The sequence below is a fragment of the Rissa tridactyla genome, chromosome 3 (genome assembly GCF_028500815.1).
Source record: "Rissa tridactyla isolate bRisTri1 chromosome 3, bRisTri1.patW.cur.20221130, whole genome shotgun sequence".
Taxonomy (NCBI): Eukaryota; Metazoa; Chordata; class Aves; order Charadriiformes; family Laridae; genus Rissa; species Rissa tridactyla.
In genome coordinates, this window is record NC_071468.1 from 121,111,120 (window position 1) to 121,132,602 (window position 21,483).

At 45.5% G+C, this 21,483-nt stretch overlaps 1 protein-coding gene across 7 annotated transcripts in view; it reads right to left on the reverse strand.

Moving 5' to 3' along the window:
• The window catches only part of RUNX2 (RUNX family transcription factor 2), a 91,783-nt gene extending 72,442 nt beyond the window's left edge, over positions 1 to 19,341 (reverse strand). For 3 of the 7 annotated variants that reach the window (XM_054194646.1, XM_054194647.1, XM_054194644.1), the window contains exons 1-3: positions 19,024 to 19,341; positions 11,108 to 11,264; positions 4,797 to 4,901 (exon numbers count right to left, since the gene is read on the reverse strand). In XM_054194646.1, the coding sequence (XP_054050621.1) occupies positions 4,797 to 4,901; positions 11,108 to 11,264; positions 19,024 to 19,341 (580 nt within the window). The remainder of the gene's footprint in view (positions 1 to 4,796; positions 4,902 to 11,107; positions 11,265 to 19,023) is intronic. The other 4 variants (XM_054194651.1, XM_054194650.1, XM_054194645.1 and 1 more) reach the window with 4 other exon arrangements.
• Positions 19,342 to 21,483: the final 2,142 nt, after the last annotated feature.

Genomic DNA, 21,483 nt, shown 5'->3' on the forward strand with positions numbered 1-21,483 from the left:
ATCTCAGGGTATTTAGCATTGGCTTTAATTAAAAACCTCCTCGCTGTGCCAAAAACACACGCAGACGCGAACTTGCCCGTTCCGTGTCTGCAACGCACCGCCTGGAAAACCTGCGATCCTGCCCTTACAGTCTGAGGTGGATGCACAAAGTAGGACCTGCCTGTAAAATTTCCTCTTGTTCTGCAAACTTTCTCTCTCTCTCTCTCTCTCTGTGCACTGCCCCAATTCACCGCAGCGCAAAAAACCACAGTCAAATCAATATATTCTTGGGAAGGAAGGGGGGCTGGCGGAGTGATTTTTGAAGGCGAGCCAGAGAATATTCTAAACGGGGGACACACAGCGTGTTTTAACTGCTGTGATAATTCTGCATAAAGAGATGTTAAGGCTCCAGCTCCTCGCTGTAGCATGCCATGTGTCCCCGAATAAAATTACTGCCATGCAGGCTGTTAGCAGAGGAATGCGTAAACAGACAATGTATCCTTGCATCAGTTCCACAAAATGTTGCACAACACAAATGCCTCTCGATGTGTCATTTCCTGCTTGGCCACCGGCCCAGCTCCTGACAGGCAGTCAACAAAAAAAAAAAAGAAAAAAAAAAGAAAAAAAAAGAAAAAAAAAAAGAAAAGAAAAAAAAGAAAAAAAAATTTTTTAACGAAACAAAACAAACCTGAAAGATTTAAAGCTGTTCTACCTCAAAGCACATTCCACTAGCCCCAGACGTAGCCCTCCACCCTCCGCCTTTGAGAGGAAAGAGGGAGAACTTCCTAAAAACTGTTACGGTTTTAAGTCGAGGAATCTCAAAAATCCCAATCACTTATCTGCGTTTTATAAGCCAGGTCGGCCAAACAGTTAATACAAAGGCTGAGCAGAACCTCTCGCCCGCTTCTGCAGCGTGCACAGACAAAAAGGCGATGTTTGCTCATACCTTTCGTCACGTGTGCACCTCGCAAGCCGCAGCAGCAGGGAAACACTCGGGAGCTGAATGAAATAAGAGTTTTCTCCCACTGAAATGCTTCAGTTCAAAGCTCAGAACTACTTTTCCATTCACGCTGATAGAGAAAATTGTGGTCAGTGAATTTGGAGACTACCTTTAATTAGGGGCGAACTGAAGTCCTTGGAAGCCAGGCAAAATATAAAAATATATAGACTTCTTTTCCCTCCTTCCTCACGGTTTCCCTGCTGAGTGGGTTTCTGCCATGTCTCCTATTCAAAAGGTACCACTATGGAATGGCAAATCATTATTTCTGTATTTTTAATGAGGTAAGGCAAAGGCATTAAAGGGGGGGCTTAGGTAAAGGTTTGGGTTTTTTTTTTTTGTTCTGTTTTTTTTTCTTCCTTTAATTCATTTACAGTGTTCCCTTGCTATCTGTCGGTCAGTTATGACCTCACGACAACTTATTTCTCTGGAAAACTTCTTTCAGCCCTCCCAGCTGGAAGGCAGCTCTGCTGGCTAAGATGTGCATATGGCAGAAGTTTTATCCTGGATATGAGGAGAGAAAAATATCTGCAGGATTTCCCAATGATTCCCAAAGATCTTATACAACCCCGTCTCTAGACCCCATCACTCAGAGTGCAACGCGCTGTCTCAATCCAGCCCAAAGACTGTGCAACACAGGGGATGTCCCTGGATGCTAATCTAGACAGGCTGAAACAGATGATTAAAAATAAATAAATCTTTTCCAAGGAAAAATCATCAGAAGACCTTTTCTCGTACAGAAATGGGCAGGTTTTCCCAAGAGAGCAACCTGACATCACTGCCTCTATTAAAATCTTTTCAAATAGTAACAGAGAGGCAAGGCAGCAAGCTTCTACAAGCATATGTTTAATACGACTAAATGGCACTTACGTTTAAGAACCTGACTTTCTGAAGTGCCGAGCACCCGAAACACCAACTGGAGTCACTGCGTGCTGTGACTGTTCAGCACTCTGAAAGTCGGGCTCTAAATGATTGTGCTATCTGTCACGGTATTGCTGCTGCTCCTACTGCTGCCGAAAGCACGCAGCATTCGTTCGCTCGAGTCAACTTGCCAACAGAAGGTCAGAGGGCCCTGCCTATAAACAAGCCTTACAAATTCACGATCTAAAGCATGATGTCATGTCTTAAAATGATAAGCTGGCAACAAAGTAAATGACATTTTGTAAAGATGTGCATAATTTTATGTTTACGCTACTTAGAATGAAGGTTCTAATAAGTCATCGGTTGTGTTCCTTTAAAGGGAAGTTTTATAACTGAGATGAATCACAACTGCAAAAGATCAAAGTTAAAAAACATCAATGATGCCATGGGGTACTTTTTAATCTTGTAATGAATGATGATCATGTGCTCTTATGAAGTTGGTCCAACTGCCAACGCCAGATGTGTATATTAAGAAAAAAGTTGTTTGTGATGTGACAGCTCTGGTGGAGCTGCCAGAGAGAGGAAAACTGGGATAACATGCTTGAGATGTCGAAGTGAAATACAGATCCTGGCAGAAAGGGGCACTATTTACCGATACATAATTTGTTAAGAAAAACACATTTGCTATCACAGCCGCTCGTTAACTTGAATTCCTTATTGCCCCCAACCACCTAATTTTCCTTATGCAACGTAAATCCCAGATACACTTCTTGAATGATTACTACCAAACGGTAATAAATCTACACGAGTGCAGGGGCTCTCAGAAGGACGCAGAACTTCAGCGAAACTCCCACAGCTCGCTGGAGCTACTCTTTCCCTGAAAACTCAAATTGAATAACTGGACGTGTCGTAGCGCTTGAAAGGATCAGACTGCAACGACAGAACTGGCGGAACCAAACCGACCCCAGAGTGGAGCTTCACCAAGTATTTAGCCAAAAGTTTAAAATTCAAATGGGTATTCAAGCTCAAATTTGGCTTTCTTTTTAAAAAAGAAAAAAGATGAAGAATGACACAATAACTCCATCTAGGCCATAAGAACTGAGTTACTGGGCATTCCTAGGTTCAGCTATTCAAGGAGAACAGCAGACAGGTATCCCGTACAGAGGCCTTTCAGGTCTAAACCAAAAATCTCCAGCAGAACTTGGAAATCGTACTAAGTTACAAGAACACTGCCTCACTTTTAGTCCACCGATCACCAAAACGGTTAGTCCCAGCGCAAGCAGGTTCCCTTTCTGTGCTACGCAGGGTAGTCCACGCTATTCTCCGCATCTTTTTCAAATCCCTCTGCTCTTTCACAGCGGTTGTGTCCTCTGCTGGGAGATTTCCTCTTTTGCAGATGCCTCCATACATACGTGGAAGCAGCCTCCAAGCGGGAATGGCTAAATGATATATAACTTACTCTCTAGTTTTCACTCCACGAATGCAGTTTGCCCGGTGTCTCCAAGTAAGCTACACGGAGCACCAGCTGCAGGTGAAAATTAAAACTGGGAACTGATTCAGCTCGGGAGAGAAGGCAGGACAAAAATCCCCTCACTGTGACAGACGGACACCTCAGCTGTGAGCAGGCAGCAACACAAGCATCTACGTAATGAAATTTATCCATAGCTATTTGCTTTTTCTTTTCTGTTATTCAAGGTGAAACTCTACAGCCCGGACAGTTCTCACAGAAGACATTTCAGTTCCCGTCTGTCAGTGTAAGAGGAGGTGACACCACAGCGTGTATTAGCACGAGAAACACTTAACTGCGCGAATTCTGTCTACGTCTTTCTATTTCTTCTGTCTTTGTGGTATTTTAAAGAAAACTCCATGAAAGCTCCTTAAAGGCCTCATTATTTGTATGTGCAAATCAAAGGCAAAATAATTACTGGAGATGCTTCCATTATAGGGATTTTTTTAATGTGGTTATTCATCAAATAATTCTTAATCTCGAAATGTAATTTGAATACAGCTATACCTGGTTAATCCAATCAATTTAGAAAGAGTCATTCTAGTTAGATTAAGAAAAAACTCCCGAACTGGCTCTTCAGTGATACCCACACGATGTGCAGCAGCTAAATGTGCTAGACAGAGAGACAGCCGCCCAAATCATGATGGATTAACCAGACTTGACTCGCTCTAAAAATAAGTACTACCCGTAAAACTGCTAGAACATGGCAAAACACAATTTTCATAAAAATATAGCCAGTGGTCTTTGCAAATAGATTCTTAGTAAGTTGGGAAGGTGCACTGCTATGAGATAAATGTCTTGAGTGAAAATCTGCTGGACTATGTTTAAATAAAATATACTCTCTGTGCACAAATAAGAAACAAAGACCATGCTGTTGATACACTGTTTTTTTATCTTTCTTTGGCCCCCAGGGGGTCTATGATGAGTCCATAGCTGAAAACCAATTTCAGGTATGATGAGATTAACCAGGTGCATTAATTATCTGATGGCAAAAGAATTCAAGGGCAAACAAAAAGGCACTATATTGTGTATTTTTCTCTCTGCAGTAGGGCTGATCCTGAAAGATCAGTCTCCTGTTTTGTTCTAAACATTTTCCGTTGGAAGCTTACAGGAGCTTAGGGAATTCAGCATGTTGCAGGACTGCATCTATTATACCTAAATCAGATTATACATAAATATAGTGGATTTAGTTCTCATTTACACTGGCAGATAATGTATCAAGACCTTGATGTGAATGAGAATCAGGTTCGTGATTGCTCAAATTCAGCCAAGCACTGAAGTGTGTGCTTAATGCAAGTATGTGTGTGGTCCAATAGACTCCAAATTAAGCATGCGCTTACATATTTTGCTGAGCAAGGACCAATGTTTGACAAAGAGATGTATTTCATTTATAGGTCTCTGTTAAACAAAATTAAGCAGACGTAAGTGCAAAAATAAGGATATAATACTCACTTCTTGGCTCCCTTGGCCCATCCACTGTAACCTTTATAGCCCTGTGGTATGTAGCGACTTGGGGGGGATTTGTCAGGACAGTTATTGTCAAAGTAAAGCTCTTCCCTACAAAGGGAAAAAAACAACAAGGAATGAGTGATTACAACATGAAAACAGTCACATGCATGTTCAGTAAGGAATCAGAGACGTTTAAAATTATTCCCTGTCGTTACCACAATCGTGAAAATTAAAAACATAACTGACCATAGGAGTTTTCCTCCCCTTCAGTTTTACTCTATGTCAAGAATATGTCCATGTGTTGACAATCTAAATGTTTCTTATTTAATAATGGGTCATCATACAATGACAGAACAAAAGTGATTCACTGCTGAGGACAAGCCAAATTCTTTGCTGTATTGAAAGTGGTGTAAATCCAAAGCAAGTCAGATAATTCAAAAATTTACTTCAGTTTTGCAGCTGTGTGACGGAGAGCAGAATGTGGCCACATGTTATTTACTTCACACAGTTTTATCATTTCATTTGTTTGACTTGACTACAATAAGATGAGGAAAGAATATATTTTCCTCCTGGGAGTCATTTTAACAGGGAATCAGTGTCTCCTGTCCTTCATATACCAGGGGTAATATGATGACATCATTATTACTGGAACAGACTTTTTTTCCCTACGTATTCCCTACAGTAATTCCATCCACGAATTACTAAGAAAGCCCCCAATTTTCCTGTGAGGGTGAGAAACTGCTGTGTGCACGTACGTTGCTATCGTAAGTCTGCTTTTTTTTTTTTTTTTTAAATTTTTCGTAGTTCCAATTCACACAGAGATTGCACAAGACCGTCCGCAGCCTTTAGCTGAATGAAAACGTTAAAAAAGAAATAAATAAAGGGAGCTGCCTGCGTCTGAGCGCACATTCTCACAAGGCGCTGGCCCCCGTTCGGGAGACTCACTGACAGTTGTAATCTGTTAGATATGCAACGGTTAGTCATGTCAGATAGTCAAAACTGAAAACTGTTTCAAGACAGGAAAAGGTGGGCGTACAACAGTGACTCAATAAAACAGTCAGCAATCTTCGGCCTTCATGCTCACTTAAGCTGCTACTTTACCAGACACTTAAAACTCTTCCCCCCCCTCCCCCCGGCTCTGCCTCCCTGTGTGTATACGTGCATTTTTGTTGCTAGGGCTTTTCCTCTCGCTGAACTCTGAAGGCATTCAATCAAGACACAAATCTTAAACGATATGTTACAGCACACACTTAATGCAGTTTTTTTCAAGCCTAATATAGAACAGCTTATATATAAGGCATAATACAGAACAGAGCTTTGGTTGTCAAATCTAGTAATTGGTCTTTCTTTCTGGTCCAAGTCGTATATCCCCCAAACCTGCCTGAGACACGCATCATTTATTATCAGGAGTGCAACTTCAAACTGTCTTGGCTATATTTTTCACAAACTAGAATGTGACATGGATTTCTTTTAAGGAAATATAACTGTCATTTACAGTAAAATGATTTTCCAGGTGTAGCTGCGCTCCAGCTGTGCCCACCTCTCTGAGAGATGCAGGTTAGAGGGGAGGTCGGGACCCCAGCAAAAGTGCCAAAGTCTCAGGAGGCCGAATTCTGCCCCAGGGGAGATGCACGGCTGAAGGTGGCTTTTCCCAGTCTCATTGGGAAGGGGATTATTCCTCAAATCTTTTCACAGAATCATAGAATGTGTTGGGTTGGAAGGGACCTCTAAAGGCCATCTAGTCCAACCCCCCTGCAGTCAGCAGGGACATCTTCAACTAGATCAGGTTGCTCAGAGCCTCATCAAGCCTGGCCTTGAATGTCTCCAGGGATGGGGCCTCCACCACCTCTCTGGGCAACCTGGGCCAGCGTCTCACCACCCTCAGTGTAAAGAACTTCTTCCTAATGTCTAATCTAAACCCACCCTGCTCTAGTTTAAAACCATTGCCCCTCGTCCTATCGCTACATGCCCTTGCAAACAGCCCCTCCCCAGCTTTCCTGTAGGCCCCCTTCAGGGACTGGAAGGCCACTATAAGGTCTTCATGGAGCCTTCTCTTCTCCAGGCTGAACAACCCCAACTCTCTCAGCCTGTCCTCACAGCAGAGGGGCTCCAGCCCTCCCAGCATCTCCGGGGCCTCCTCTGGCCCCGCTCCAACAGCTCCATGTCTCTCCTGTGCTGAGGGCTCCAGAGCTAGAGGCAGCACTGCAGGTCTCCCCAGAGCGGAGGAGAGCGCACTTTTTGAGAGGGATCATCACAGAAGAGTTAGGTGTACGTGGACCGTCCAGTCTTTGTCCAGCCCTGCCCATCCAGTCCGCCGACCCCAGGGGGAAACTGTGTGTCCTGCCAGCCGACAGCGTCCGCGTAGGCAGCCTTCAGACATACAGCACCAGCCCTGCTGAACCACGCACTGCCTCCACGCCTGCTTGGTTAGGGCTGAAAAGGGTCCCTGCCTTTTATCCCTCTCCAAGCGGGAATTCAGCCTATTGCTTGGATAGATATAAATTTGCCAGGGACAGGTTTAAGGCCTCCTTCAGCGCCAGTCTATCATGTTAAAAAGTTCTGACGATGAAATTGTGTGATGATGCCATTTGGATCAGAGAATCTCATAGCAAATCCATAGAATATTACTGGTAACAAAGATACTAAAAGGATTTTCCATATACTTTAAATGAAGAATTTGACTTCATATGCCAAATCGGTATAAAAGTCTATCACGACTAAAAACTAACCTGACAAAATACACTGTTTGTAAGACCCTGTAAAATCATGTCGGCATGATTTTCTGCACTAAATATATTTCAATAGGACACAGTGGCCAGAAAAAAACGCATTCCTTTATATCTAAGAGCTGCATTTTGACCTCGCCCGCGAGCACTTCTAAATTATCACCTCTCAGCCAGCCTAAACTGAACAGGTAAGCATCTAATTTGAAAAGAAAAATGTTTTTGGTCCCTAACTGGTGTTCTACCAAACCGAAGCATTAATGAAGTAACACTGATGAAGCCCCCTCTGCGCTCCGTAAAAAAATACATCACTTCATCATGGGGAGCTGCGCAGCCCTGCCAGCGCACTCAGGTTCCAGAGCTTTCAAGAGATGATTTACATATTACAGGACTAAGAACAAAATAAATTTTTAAGGTCCCCTGTTTCAGCGATGCTTATGCCTTCCACAGATATTTCACAGATATCCCTCCTCGGCTACGAAATCCTTTAATGCACTTTTTATCACCTTTCTTTATTGCCCTTAGTCATTTCAACTATCCACTTTTAGAGGCTAAAGACTAATTGTAGTTCTCTTTTATTAAATTCCCCAGCCAAGCAGTCATCTGGCACTATTGCTTCAGTGTGTCTAAACTGTGCATTCTTTGTTATTCACACATGTGAGCCGAGCTGACACAGGAGGACGAGATGGACATATGCTGAAGCACAAGGCAAACCCCAGAAATCGGCTTGAAAGGAGACTCGGCAGCTTGTGCGTGTTGCATATTTTTTCAGTTAGATGCTAATGTGATTAAAGTATCAGGACACAACAAAATTAAGGTTATGATCTTTTGCCTATTGAAGACAGGAATTCTTTCTTCTCCGCGCTGGGGATCGGGCTTGTAAAAGTGAGCTACTGCCTCAAAACCACATACAAACAACTCCTGCATTCACATAAAGCGCCCCAGTTACTTATTCTTATGAGTCCAGAAAAGGTGTTTAAGAGAAATTATACAAACAAAAACGTGAAGCTTCTGTCAGGCAAAGAACATTAATATGCATAGAAATCAAGTTTCTCCATTGAGCCATGGGAAGCAAGAAAAAACGTGGGAGAGGAGGTGAAGTGGTAAGCTGATGATTCAGACTTCACAATCAAATTTCGAGATACATGAGATCAAAGCGCGAGCTGTTTAGAAAGATGTAAATCTAAAGTCAGGAACAGGTGTGGATTAGTTTCTCGCCACCGAGAAATGATTTCTTTATTACTTTATTTTTCCTGTTCTACTTCAAGACCTGTATCTACTGATATTTGTCTACGTAAGGAGCTTTCTCACTTCTGTTTGCAACTACTGCTTTTTTTTTTTCCTTGCTATTTTAAGCAGAGTTCTAAAAATCTATCGTTAATGATAACCCTTTCTCCGTCTCTCCCTCTCTCTCTCTCTCTCTCTCTCTCTCTCTCCCCCTCTCTGTTCTAAGTCTGGAAGACAAGTCTGGACCAATTTCTCCATCCTGCCTCTGGCAGCAGAATGCAGCATTTCAGATCCTCCACCGAGTCCCGGCTGCTTCAAAGGAAAAGCCCTACTTTCTTCCGTTAAGATCATAAGAAATATAGGGGGAGGGGGTCAGCTCTGTTTGGACATAATTACACTTCATCAAAAGAAGCTTTCTTCATCTTCCATGCGTGAAAAGTCTGCAAGCAGTTAAGTCTGTCTTTTTTCTTCCCTTTTTTTTTTTTTTTTTTTTTTTTAAATATAAAAATTGCTATTTGGGAAACTAGCCAAAACTCAGAAAGCCAATATAGTAAAACAGTGCACACCCTTTGTTTTTCTTTGAAGTCTCTTAAATAAATATGTTGAGGGTTTGAAAAGTACACTATCGCTTTTCCATAGATTCTACCCAGATTGATCAGAGAAGAAGTCTATTCCAAGACTGCTAGATACAAATATAAATTAAACTACTGGAACCAAACTTGAGGAGCTTTGTGTTTGTATGCGTCTGTAGCCGTATCTACTGAGGCTTTGGGCCCTCTGTTTCATTTCCTATGCTTTAATAAAAAGTATATATCATAGGTTTCAAATGCAATTCACAGATCAGAGGTAGTACATCGCATTTCAGTTCTTTTTCAGCACTACTGAAAGACTGATACACTACTGAACTTTTACTGTAAGGCAGTAGTGATGGAGCCAGAGAACTTTCAAACCTAATCCATCAGCAGAATAACAAAGCAGACCGCTTTTTTTAAAGAAAGCAAGACAAATGGAAGAGCCAGGTAACACCTTATCCAAAAGGGCGATGAACTCCGTATTTATGTTGCGTTACTGTGCAATAGTTATTCTGTCTTTCTTTATTATCGATACTTTTTAAGTTGTAAAGTGATAATGAGAATTGTTGGCCAGGTCACTAAAATAAAAACCAGCCACTGTAAGCCACGCTTATGGACTCATTTTCACAAAGCACTTGTAAAAACGCGCCGGCTGATTTAGACTGGCTAGGTCTCTGTCATATGGTTGGGCGTTTTTTTGGATAAATACTTTTTCCTTCCATAAGATGAGTTACAACTGCTTTCTAGAGAATATTACTATAAAATTAGCTTTATTGCTAATTTACCCGCACAATTGTTTGGCTTCCGTTGCTTTGTTTTGTGCCATGCAGGGCTAGTTTAAAAAAAATGAATAATTACTTCAAATACATAAAGGAAAAAGTACGTAGGTTGAATCAAGGACTGATATAACAAACCCCTCTGAAGCAGCAAAAACTGAAGTGCCAGCTTCCTTCGAGCTATCCTTTCAATCATTACCTGCAATTTGAAAGCAGCTACAAAACTCTTAAAGAGGAATTCTTGCAACCTTGCAATGATTACAAAGGCTTTCTGTGAGTGCAGGGCAGTTTCCAGATTATAGGAAGCTCCTAAACAGCTGGAAGACAATGACAGCGCTCTACAGCTTCAAAAAAAAAATAATAATTAAAAGTTACCCTGTCATTTAAAGTAAAGGTTAAATTTAGTTCAAGCCCGAGCTTACCAGCAATTCATAAAAAGTCCAACCAGTTTACTAAAAAGAAAAATACAGCTTCTTTTTGCAGCTCATAGGCAGTTTGGTTGCGAAGGGCAGGGAAGTCACTCGAAAGCTTTCCACCGGTAGCTGTCAGCCCTTAAAGGTGTGAGCCCTTAGAGAGTATCGCACCTGTGATATGCAAAATCCCCTTAATTACAGGTCCTCTACAACAACTTCAGAAGCAGCTCTGCTGCTGAAGGGAATCCTCCATCTCTCATCGCCGTGGCCTGAGATACACTCTCTGACTCCACGTAACCCCGACCACAGGCACCCCCCCCCGCCAAGTTCCTTCCACCTTTGCTGTGTGATTAAAACAGGGAAGCAGGTACTCTGCTTTTTCAGTTTTCAAAGCGTACAGACACGTGAAGAGTCAGAAAAACTTTAGAGAAACACCTAACATGGTTTGCACAGATGCTTGCAAATGAAACGTGCATTCATCACTCCAAATGAAAGGCCGACGAGGATGTACACACAGATCCATCAGTATTTCATTGCAAAGTAAGTTTGACATCTAGAGATTGTTCTTATTTCATTATGGACACGTAAAATGCAGAGGCCTACCTCTTCCACTTCTGCCCACAAATCGTAAATCATTAAATCTGGCCACCTGGTTCTTCATCACGGCGGAAGCGTTTCGCAGCTCTGCAGAGTAGTTCTCATCGTTTCCAGCCATGACGGTGACCACCGTCCCATCAGGCACTTCTCCTAAGGCCACCACCTGTTAAAAGGGGAAGAGAACCACAACTCGTGAAGCCACACTTTGAAAACGCGTGTCTCCATCCCGGCTTCGCAGGCTGCCATGCTCATTACGAAGCTCTGCGGCAGCTTCTCCAGCCCGCTGTGGTGAAGAGTCATGTATTAGCTGAGCGCAGAACAAAGTGCCACATCAAACAAAGAAACATCTTGTATTGTCTCCCTTTCTCAGAGCCTAATAGGGAGTTTCTTCTTTGTTACATTTCTTCAGAAACATTCAACATCCTTATGCAGAGTGTATGGTTTAACGCTTCCTGAAGGCCAACTTTGTTCTTAGCAACCAGTGAGCAGCGAGAGAACATGAGGCATGGCTCGTATCCATAAATTATACGCGGGAGCGCATTTGAAATGGAAAGTTCGAAATTACTATTAGCAGCCCTACCACCCAGATTGGGTTCGACTTCTCTGCTGGTTGCACCCATCACCCTGACCCCAGAACTCCTCAGACTTCAAGCCAGAGAGAAACACCACCCCCTCCCCCCTCCGCAGCTACCCATCCCAGGAGCGGCACCGGGGGCATCAGCAGACGCAGCTCTCCACCCATCCCGCCGCTGCGATGGAGCGCTCCGTGGCTGGCGTTCAAACTCTTCAGATGCAATGTAAAACAAAGGCTGTATTTCCTCGCAGGCATGTAAATTTTCATAGCGCTCGCAAGAGTCGCGTGTGGTTAGCGCGGATACCTCCCTCAAATTCCAGGATGGGGGAACAGAAGATATCAAAGTGTTTCTCCTAGTCTCACTTTTATGCTTCAGTGGTTGTGTAGGGCTCCAACATCTGATTAGATAAATGCCACAGAGCACACAGCTACTGTCTTCTAATTTGAAAACACCAGGGATATCTGCAGTGTTACCGCAGTGTTACTGTGACTTCTTAAAGTAAAAATAAAGTTAAACAGGAATACTAAGTTACTAGGAAGAAAATATACATGTTTCTTCACATGGAGTAAAAAAAGTCCGCAAAGTATCATGAAAATAATTTCCTTTTGCCCAGTTAGCTAATACAGATGCTGGAAATAAATTTATGACAAAAAGGGATTCACAAATACGGCATGGCTGAGCTCTAACTTGAAAAAAAAATAATAGTCTTGAGATACAAAGTCTGTCCCCTTGCAGTTTCTACCAGTTCACGTGGTCAGATTGAACTTCTTATACTCTTCAGAATAATTTATTCTGTCTCCCGAATTACATATTACATTTGGTCATAAACCCGGCTTGAAATGTCTTTCTCCAAAATGATCCTGTCTGAAACTAATAATTGCAGGTTGCACTTTAATATTAATTAAGTGGAAAGAATGAGCAGTTCTGAATATATAGGGAGAGCACTGTGTGGCCCAGTACACTGTACAATGTTTCTCTACAACAGTAAAAATTTATGACAAAGGTATATAAAATCTGAAACTATTTAAAATAGACTATATTACTGAAAACTATAGCTTGTCTTATTTAAAAGAAATATTGAAGAGAAACAAGAAAGCAAAGCTGAAACGCCGTATAAAAAAGGATCTGCCCTGGTACTTTTCTGTTTTTCCATAAAACGCCAGGTAATACCACCCAAAACTGAAAACTGAGTTTTGCCACAAACTGCCGCGATGTCTCCGTTTATCAAGCAAAGATTTTACTTTCAAATGATACAAACATCCCTGAACATAAAAACACAGGAACCAGGGCTGTGGATAAGATCTGAGGTCCCAGTAGCTCACTGCCTTGGGTCTGACAGCAGCCAGGACCGATGGCTTCAAAGCGAGGTGTAAGGAATAATAAATAAGCAAGTAACAAAGAATAATCTGCTGAAGAGACTACAGAGCTGACTCTAACCCTTAATAATTGGATATTGGCTTAAACCGTAAAGCATGGGGCTTGGGACAATTTATAAAACACTCCCCAGTTTGCGATAGACCCGCTTATCTCTGGACGGTCTTGTCGCGCACATTAGCGCCCAGGGGAGCTGCAACCTATGCTTTTTATATCTCACGAAACAAACAAGCAAAACCAAATAAATATCACATCAACTCCAGAAATGCAAAGAAGCCAAGAGCACAGGAGGAAGTGCGAGTCTGGCAGGGGCCTCGGAAGAGGGAGTGAAACGACTGCAGCCTCAGCTCACCTCCTGCTCTCTAGGTGAGCAGAGCCGCGGCATCACCCCTCCGTCCCAGCCCGGGGACGGAGGGCAACACCTGGGCAGGAGGGAGAAAAACCTCTCAAAAGGCCCCCCCCACCCCTGCCCCTCGTTGCTTTTCAGAGGTTTCCTCCCCACCCCTTCTACTCGACTGTCACTTCCATTTGTCAGCGCCCGAAAGCTCACGTGCCGCGGCCGGAGTCCCTGGGCTGATGGCACCTAATCAAGAACCGCCTCATTAATGAGACGCGGTATGATGCAATATCGCTAGTCCTCTCCTTAGGGGAAGAGCGAAGGAAAAGATCAACCCAAATCGGAGGTGGAAATCAAAAACTTTGGCTAGTAAAAGAAAGTCCTGTTACATGGGAAGCGCCCCCCCCCCCACCCCCCCCTCCCCACCCCCGGCTATGCAACAGGAGCAAAACCTTTGTTCTTTTCATAATTTCGTCCTTTTTTGCCACAAAGACTATTGCACGCGTACATAATAGCACGGGTCAGGAAAAAGCTTTGCCCAAGAAGTTTGAAACCTGGAGAAATCCACATCGGTTTTGAGCATTTTAAAACGTAACTTTGCATACTGGAAGACTGCTGGCATAAATCTCGCTTTGGTAGTTTTGTGCCATGTATCAAGCCGAAATTCTTTACATATTCTTAGAAAGAGCATTGTAAGTGTACTGTGAAATTAATAAGGACTGCGTAAAAAATTAAAGATTAAAAGTAGCCACCGTGCACATTCCTTACCTATTCTTCAAAAATAAATCTCTCTATTTCAGAATCTTTATTTTCCACGTTAAACTACCTACACATTTTGCTGATTAAAGGTAGATTTTGCTTTTGCTTTTTTTTTTTTTTTTTTAAAACCGAAGCTCAAAAAGGCACACGAACTCAGACGAAGCCGCAAAATAAAACCAAACCAATTCTTACAAGTTGAAAATAACTACGTATTTTTTGCATAACACAATTCTCGTCTGGTTAGGCAACCTGTTTGCCCAGTTTCGGTCCAGTGGGATTTGAACTGGCCAAAGTATGTACCCTAAAGACGGAAGTTATAAGCGTGAAGCAAAACTACTGTACAACAGCAGGTACTACGACTTTCTGCAGAGTCAAACGCTTGTTTCAAAAAAAAAAAAAAAAAAACCTAGTGTACATGCTAAATAGTTCCTCTCAAACATTGCTATCTGCCACTTAACAACTTTTCTTGCGAAACACAGAATTCAAACAGCCTCTGAATGTAAAATCTTCCGTATCGAGGACGCCTTCTCCAGAGATTGCCAAAAGAGCATCTGATACTATTAAAAATATTTTAATGTTCTGTAACTTGAAACAGAATAACTGATTTGCACTACTTTTTGTTTCAAAATATACATCTGGGCTGACAATTTATACAGCAGGTTTCAGCTTGAAGCTATTTAAAACAGCTGAGTTATAAACTCTGAAAATTGGGGTTTGGAGTGGAAACGCTGACAGACCCTGAACTACTGTGGGGCTACTGGGGAGGGGTTTGAGACTTCACGTCCCTTTTTTTTTCCCCTGCCTTTAAGTCCACTAAGACTCTTCGCTACCATCAGCATCACACAGAAGCCACTTGCACCATCTAACGTGGCCATTTGTGTCTTCAGGGCTTTCAGTAACAACTCCCAGGCAGGCACACAAACAGAGGGCCAAATTCTGGCGACTCTACTCAAATGAAGTACCGCTGGCTATTAAGATAAAGAAGCGAGTACGATTTGGACCCGGGTGCACAACATCTATTTATTTTATGCTGGAATATCACTAGATAGCTAGAGCTATACAAATAGGCACGTCTAATACTCTTCCCCGCAGTTTGCATTAACAATCTTATTAGCTGGTACACTCAACACGGACTCCCTCCCCAGTGCCTGTTAAGTATGAATGCTTGAAATTCAAATCTAATACTAATCCAACATTATTTCAAAAAATTATAATCAAACCCAGCACTGTTTAGAACCGACTTCCTCTCCTGCATATGATTTATATCTGTGTTTTTTTTAAATTAAAACAGTGCTATATCCAGAGCACTTTTTAACTAGAAATCTCTGCGAGAATTATGACACACTTAGCACACCACTCAAAACATTATCATCAACATATTATTTATTGCCAATAAAACTTCAAAAAGTGTGTTGTCTGCGTGCTATTTTACTCTCAAGTTACTGCTTAGCTGAGATTGCTATAGCCCAAATCTGTCTTTTTTTTTTTTTCCCTTTTCAGAGATAACTCCCATTCAGTTCTATCACAGTCAAGCGTTTCACTGTAGGATACGTGCAGATTTCTGGTCCCAAAGTACTGGACAGCTGCACGCAAGTTACATAAGAAAAATGAAATTATTTTTTTTTTTTTAAACGGTCAGAAATTATTTCAACTCAGTTTCCAATTAATTTAACAGTAAATAAGGGCGTATAGATCTTCGGCATATTTTAAAACGCATTCACCATACAGTGCACGTGAAAACAGAGCGGAAGGGTGCAAGGGGCAACACGTACTCCCGATGCATCAGTAAAATTGGTCACATCCATACCTCCCGGTCAGCCAATACGGGACCCATATTTATAAATATACAACTGAATAAATATTTATACTTATAAATATTTATAAATATATAAATAAAAATTTATATATATGAACACAAAAAGACTGGGAAAAGCTCTAGACCTTTTTCTACCCTTTTATCCCATGTAAGTATTCTCATTGTAATAATATTCTAAATACTTTAAGATTTCGTTTAGATCTTTCCCTTATTCTAATGAACTGCGACCGCATCCTTTGAACTGCTGTAAGGTAGGAGAAGGCTCAGACGTTTCAAACGAAAACAGCAATGCCAGGACGATAACGTATGAGCTCTCGCGTCCCTTCCGTAAAGAGTAACTATAATACCAACCTAATCTAACGCTCAATTAAATTATAATCTCAATTCTCCGAAAGCTCCTCCTCCATACCCCGAAGCCCCTGTGAATCAGAACCGCTGTGATCCGCACCTAGAGAGCCTTCGAGCGCTGCGCCGAGTCACGAAAACGGAAGACACCCTATTTTTCTCCTATTTCCACTTAGTTTGCCCATCGCGACCTGCACAAGCAGGCCCCATGCAAGGGTCCCTCTGCAGCTCCAGGCTCTCCGGGCTGCTCTCCCCACGCAAGAACACTTCAGTCAACTCTCACTTCTATCACATTTTCGAAGCAAAGCTTCATCTTTATCACCAGTCACTTTAAAGCCAGCTCATTTAACCGCTTCTACTAATTTTTCCCAGATAAATGGCCGTGATAACACGGCGAGCAATCGGGAAACACAAGAACAAGGCCACGTTCTGGAAACGCGCTGGATGAGACAGTTTCCAAACTCTTCCACCTTTTGAGCAATTTCCAGGCGCGTTATTTTTCACGCAGCGGGTGTGGGAGCACTGAGATTCTCACAGGGCCCCCCTCCCCATCTCCAACCCCATGCCCCACACGGGCAGGTGCTCTGGAACACCCGCTCCATCGCCCTCTCCCTACCCAAGGCCGCGGGAGAGAAAAATCCAGGGGGGAATGCTTTCAAATATCGCTAGGAAAAAGGCTTGCTTTAAAGCATGCATTTACTGTTGTTATTATGACAGTTTTTTAAAAAAATCTTTTCCTCTCATTAGCGCGCCATGGGGATGTAGACAGAAAATTAAAAGCAGCATCCCCGGTGCAGATTCGGGTGGTATTTATTATTTAACAGTGCGAGTCCTGCCAAGGAGAACCTCTTCTGGCCAGACACTACCTCGCTTGTCCACCAGGAGAAGTGAAGGGACCCCGACCCCCCCGCCCCAGGAGCCCCGTCCCCCCCTTCCCAGCCCCATCCCAGCCCGGGCTGCCTCTGGGGTAGGGGGCCAAAGCCTCGCTCCCCCCTCTCCCACACCAGTGCCCCCAGTCTGACCTTTGGACCCCATGCTCCCCCCCCGACCCCTCCAAGTCCCCCAGACCGACCCCCCGGAGCAGGTAGGGAGCCAGAGGCATCCCCGTGGGTAAGGTACTGGTCTTCTCCGGGGGGGGAGGGAGGGGGAACCCACTTTACACCTCCACACTGAGCTCCGGCGGTTGGGTGCATCCCCCCTTCCTCGGGGAGGGAAAGGTGGGTTTTTTTATAAAAAAAAAAGGAAAACCCAGGAGAGGAGTCTGTGGGGAGGAGGGGGCGTCTCTGGGGGGGGACGACGGGGACGGGACACAGGGTGCCCAGGAGCCGCGGGGGGGACAGGCTGGCACTGCCCCGCGGGGATGGAGATAACGGGATGGCTCCGGGCTGCGCGCTCTGCCGGGCGGCAGAGGGCGAGGGGTGCGCGGCAAGGCGGGGGGGCACCGGAGCCGCTGCAAGGGGTCGGGGGCGGGGGGAGGCAGAGCAGGCACTGAAAGGCAGGAGGGCAGAGCAGGCGTTACGGGGGCCACTGAGAGCATCGCAGGACGGGGGGGGCGCACAGAAGACGCTGCGGGACGGGGGGAGCAGAAGAGGCTTTTCAGGACGGGGGGCCACGGGAGCCACTGCGGGGGGACGAGGGGGGGTATGGGAGGCACTTCGGGGGGGTGCACAGGAGGCGTGGGAGTGCGGGGGGGACAAGAAGGCTTCGCAGGACAGAGGGGGCACAGGAGGCACAGCAGGATAGAGGGCACAGAAGCTGCTGCAGGACGGGGGGAGCAACGAGACATTGCAGGACGGGGGGGGACACAGGAGGCACTGCAGGACCGGGGGCGGGGGGACGGACCACAGAAGCCCCTGGTGGTTGAGGGGACACAGGAGGCACTGCAGGACAGGCGGACAGGGGACACCGGCAACATTGCAGGACGGTCGGGGGGGTTGGTTTGCAGAGGAGTCACTGCAGGATGGGGGGACGCAGAAGCCCCTGCGGCCCGGGGGTAGGGGGGGGACACAGAAGTCCTTGCAGGACACAGCAGCGCAGGAGGCACTGCAGGCCCGGGGGGGCAGAGAAGCCCATGAGGGTTGCGGGGGGGGCGGGGAGGAGAGGGCAGAGAAGCCCCTGCAGGCAGGGGGGGCACAGGAGACATTGCAGGTCGGGGGGGACCTGAGAAGCCCCTGCGAGTTGGGGGTCACAGGAAGCATTTCAGGCCGGGGGGGGGCACAGGAGGCATTGCAGGACAGGGCGGGGGGCAGAGAAACCCCTGCGGGTGGGGGGGTCACAGGAGTCATTGCAGGCCCGGGGTGCGGGACACAGAAGCCCTTGCAGGACACGGGGGCACATTGCAGGCCGGGTCGGGGCGGGGAGTGGGGGGGACACAAAAGCCCCTGCGAGTTGGGGGGGTCACAGGAAGCACTGCAGGACGGGGAGGCACTGAAGCCCCTGCGGGATGGGGGTCACAGGAGGCACTGCAGCCCGGGGGGGGGGGGCACTGAAGCCCCTGCGGGTCGGGGGAGCAGAGGAAGCACTGGAGGACGGGGAAGCACTGAAGCCCCTGCGGGATGGGGGTCACAGGAGGCTCTGCAGCCCGGGGGGGGTAGGGGGGCAGCGAAGCCCCTGCGGGCCGGGGGGGCAGAGGCGGCTCCGCGGGAAGGAAGCGCGGCGCGGGGGGGAGGCATCCCCGGGCAGCGGCGGCGGCGGCGGCGGGAGGGGGGTGTCTCACCTTGAATGCCACCGGGAGGGTCTTGTTGCAGCGCCAGTGCGAGGGCAGGACGGAGCAGAGGAAGTTGGGGCTGTCGGTGCGGACCAGCTCGGCGGGGTGGTCAGCGATGATCTCCACCATGGTGCGGTTATCGTGGGGGCGCAGCCTGGGCACGGCGGCGGCCGCCGCTGCTTCTTGCTGCTGCTGTTGCTGCTGCTGCTGCTGCTGCTGCTGTTGGGCTACTACGACCGGGCTGACTTCGCTCATCTTGCCGGGCTGCAGGCTGCTGGAGGGGGGGCTGAACCTCCGGCTGGTGCTGGGATCTACGGGAATACGCATCACAACAGCCACAAGTTAGCGAATTGGGGGGCGGGGGGGGAGGGGGGGAGCGGTAAGGGGGATCGCTGGAGGAGGCGTGTAGTGGGGGTGGGGGGTTGTAAATAAAAAAAAAATATATATATATAGCGAAAAAAGGGGTGAATGAAAAAGTGGAGGGGTGAGGATAAGGGGCAAAAAAGTAAATCGGGCGAAAAAGTAAATCAGACCAAAAAAAAAAAAAAAAAGAAAAAATATACAGGAGCGGATTAAACGCACGAGAAAAAAAAAAATCTCAGTCTGTTTTTGTTTGGGTTTTTTTTTTTTTTAAAAGGCAGATGGACGGGGCGGGGGGCGATGCCGGGCTGGGGGCGGCTGCAGCAGCGCGGAGGCAGAGTCTGGCTGTGGGCTCCGGGGCTGCCCCTCTCAGCAAAGCCCGGCTGGAAACTGCATGGTCCCGGCTTCTGCCCAGCTGCAAAACGCTGCCGCTTCTCCTCCTCCTTCCTTCCTTCCTTCTTGCACAGTCTCTCTGCTCTTTTCCCTCCTTCTAGCCACCGCTTCTTCCCTCAAAGTGCTTGAATTTCTTTTCCTTTTTCTTCCCCTCCCTCCCCGTCCTCTTTTCCTTTTCGGATTTTCAAAAGGTTTTTTTTTTTTCTTTGGGAGAAGGAAAACTCGCTGCTGGTTCAGCTTCCTGGGCTGCTGCTGTCGGCGGCCGCCAGAAGAGGAGCGTAACTCTCAAACCCGGAGGGGGGGGGTGGGTGTTCAGGGGAATGTCCCGATTTCCTCCGAAGAAATCTTCCTCCTCCGGACAAAAAAAAAAAAAAAAAAAAAAGGAGGAAAAGAGCAAACAAAAAGTCTCGCTGGGACAGAGCCGCTGGGCTCCCCCGCTTATTGCCTTTGGCTTCAGGAAGCGGAGGGAAGCGGGAGCTCGGGAAGGGGCTTGGGAAAAGTGGCTCCCCTCCTCCGCCCCCCCCCCCCCCCAAAAAAAAAAAAGGCGCTCCCGAAGCGATTTCGGCGTGGTAAGAAAGTTGTTGGGGTAAGGAGGAAAGTCACAGGACTAATAATGAAAAGAGAGACTTCAGCCGGTTCCTTTGGGAGGATCAGGACTTAAGAAAAGTTGAACTTTCGGATTCCCAGGGAAAAAAAAGCGGGGAGCATAGCTGGAAAAAAAAACAACCCAAAACACCCCTCCTTAGGCTGATTTCTAAAATATGACCAAGGAAATTCTGGGAAAAGGCAGCCTCTGTGCAGTCCGGTCCTTTTAATTAAGTCGCTGCTGGATCCAAGTCCGTTGAGTTGAATAGGCTAACAAAAATCTTTCTTTTTTTTTTCCGCCCTTGATGAACAACAGCAGCAAAAAAATCATTAAAATGTCGGTTTGTTTGAGTTATTTTTCTTTCTGAAAAATCGGGTTTAGGAGGAAAAAAAAAAAAAAGGCAACAAAACCCAACAAACTTCTTTTGGGTCCCAAGCAGTTGAGGTCGGGGAAGATGAAGGAGCCGAAGGAAAAAAAAAAAAAAAAAAAGCCACAGTTTTTTTGTCCTGAATGTGGTTTTTGGAGGCTGGGATTTCTAATGATTAGGTTTTTGTGGTTTATATATACAGGACTCTCTGGTTAAGGCGATCATTATGCTGATGAGAGTCAGCAGCACGTGGTGCTTCAGCCCTCAGACTTCTGCAGCCTTCAAAATAAATAAAACAATGTGCATCCCCCACAGGAGGAGAAACTTCGCTTGAAGTCGCTCTCACCCACGGGGAGGGGGACGGGGACGGGGGGGAGCAGGAGACGGTCTCCGATCTCCGCTTCTCTCCGGGGTTTTTTCCATTAACACTTTTGGGCTTGTGTGTTTAAGAAAAAAAAAAAAAAAAAAAGGCATGAAAAATCTTGTTTGCAAAAAAAATAATAGTAAGAATAATCTGGTGCCAAAGGGTTGGTTTTTTTTTTTTTGGGTTTTTTTTTTTTTTTTGCTAAATCTCCGGTAGTCTAAAGCCTAAACCATTTCCTTGAATGAATGAAAGCTATAAAACCCCCCTCAGACTATTAAGGTAAAGGGAGTCTGGTTTGTTTTCTCCCTTTTAAAAAAAAAAAAAAAAGAAAGAAAGAAAGAAAAAAAAAAAAGGGCAGATCTTAGTAAAAACAATTTACATACCCAATAGTAAAAAAGT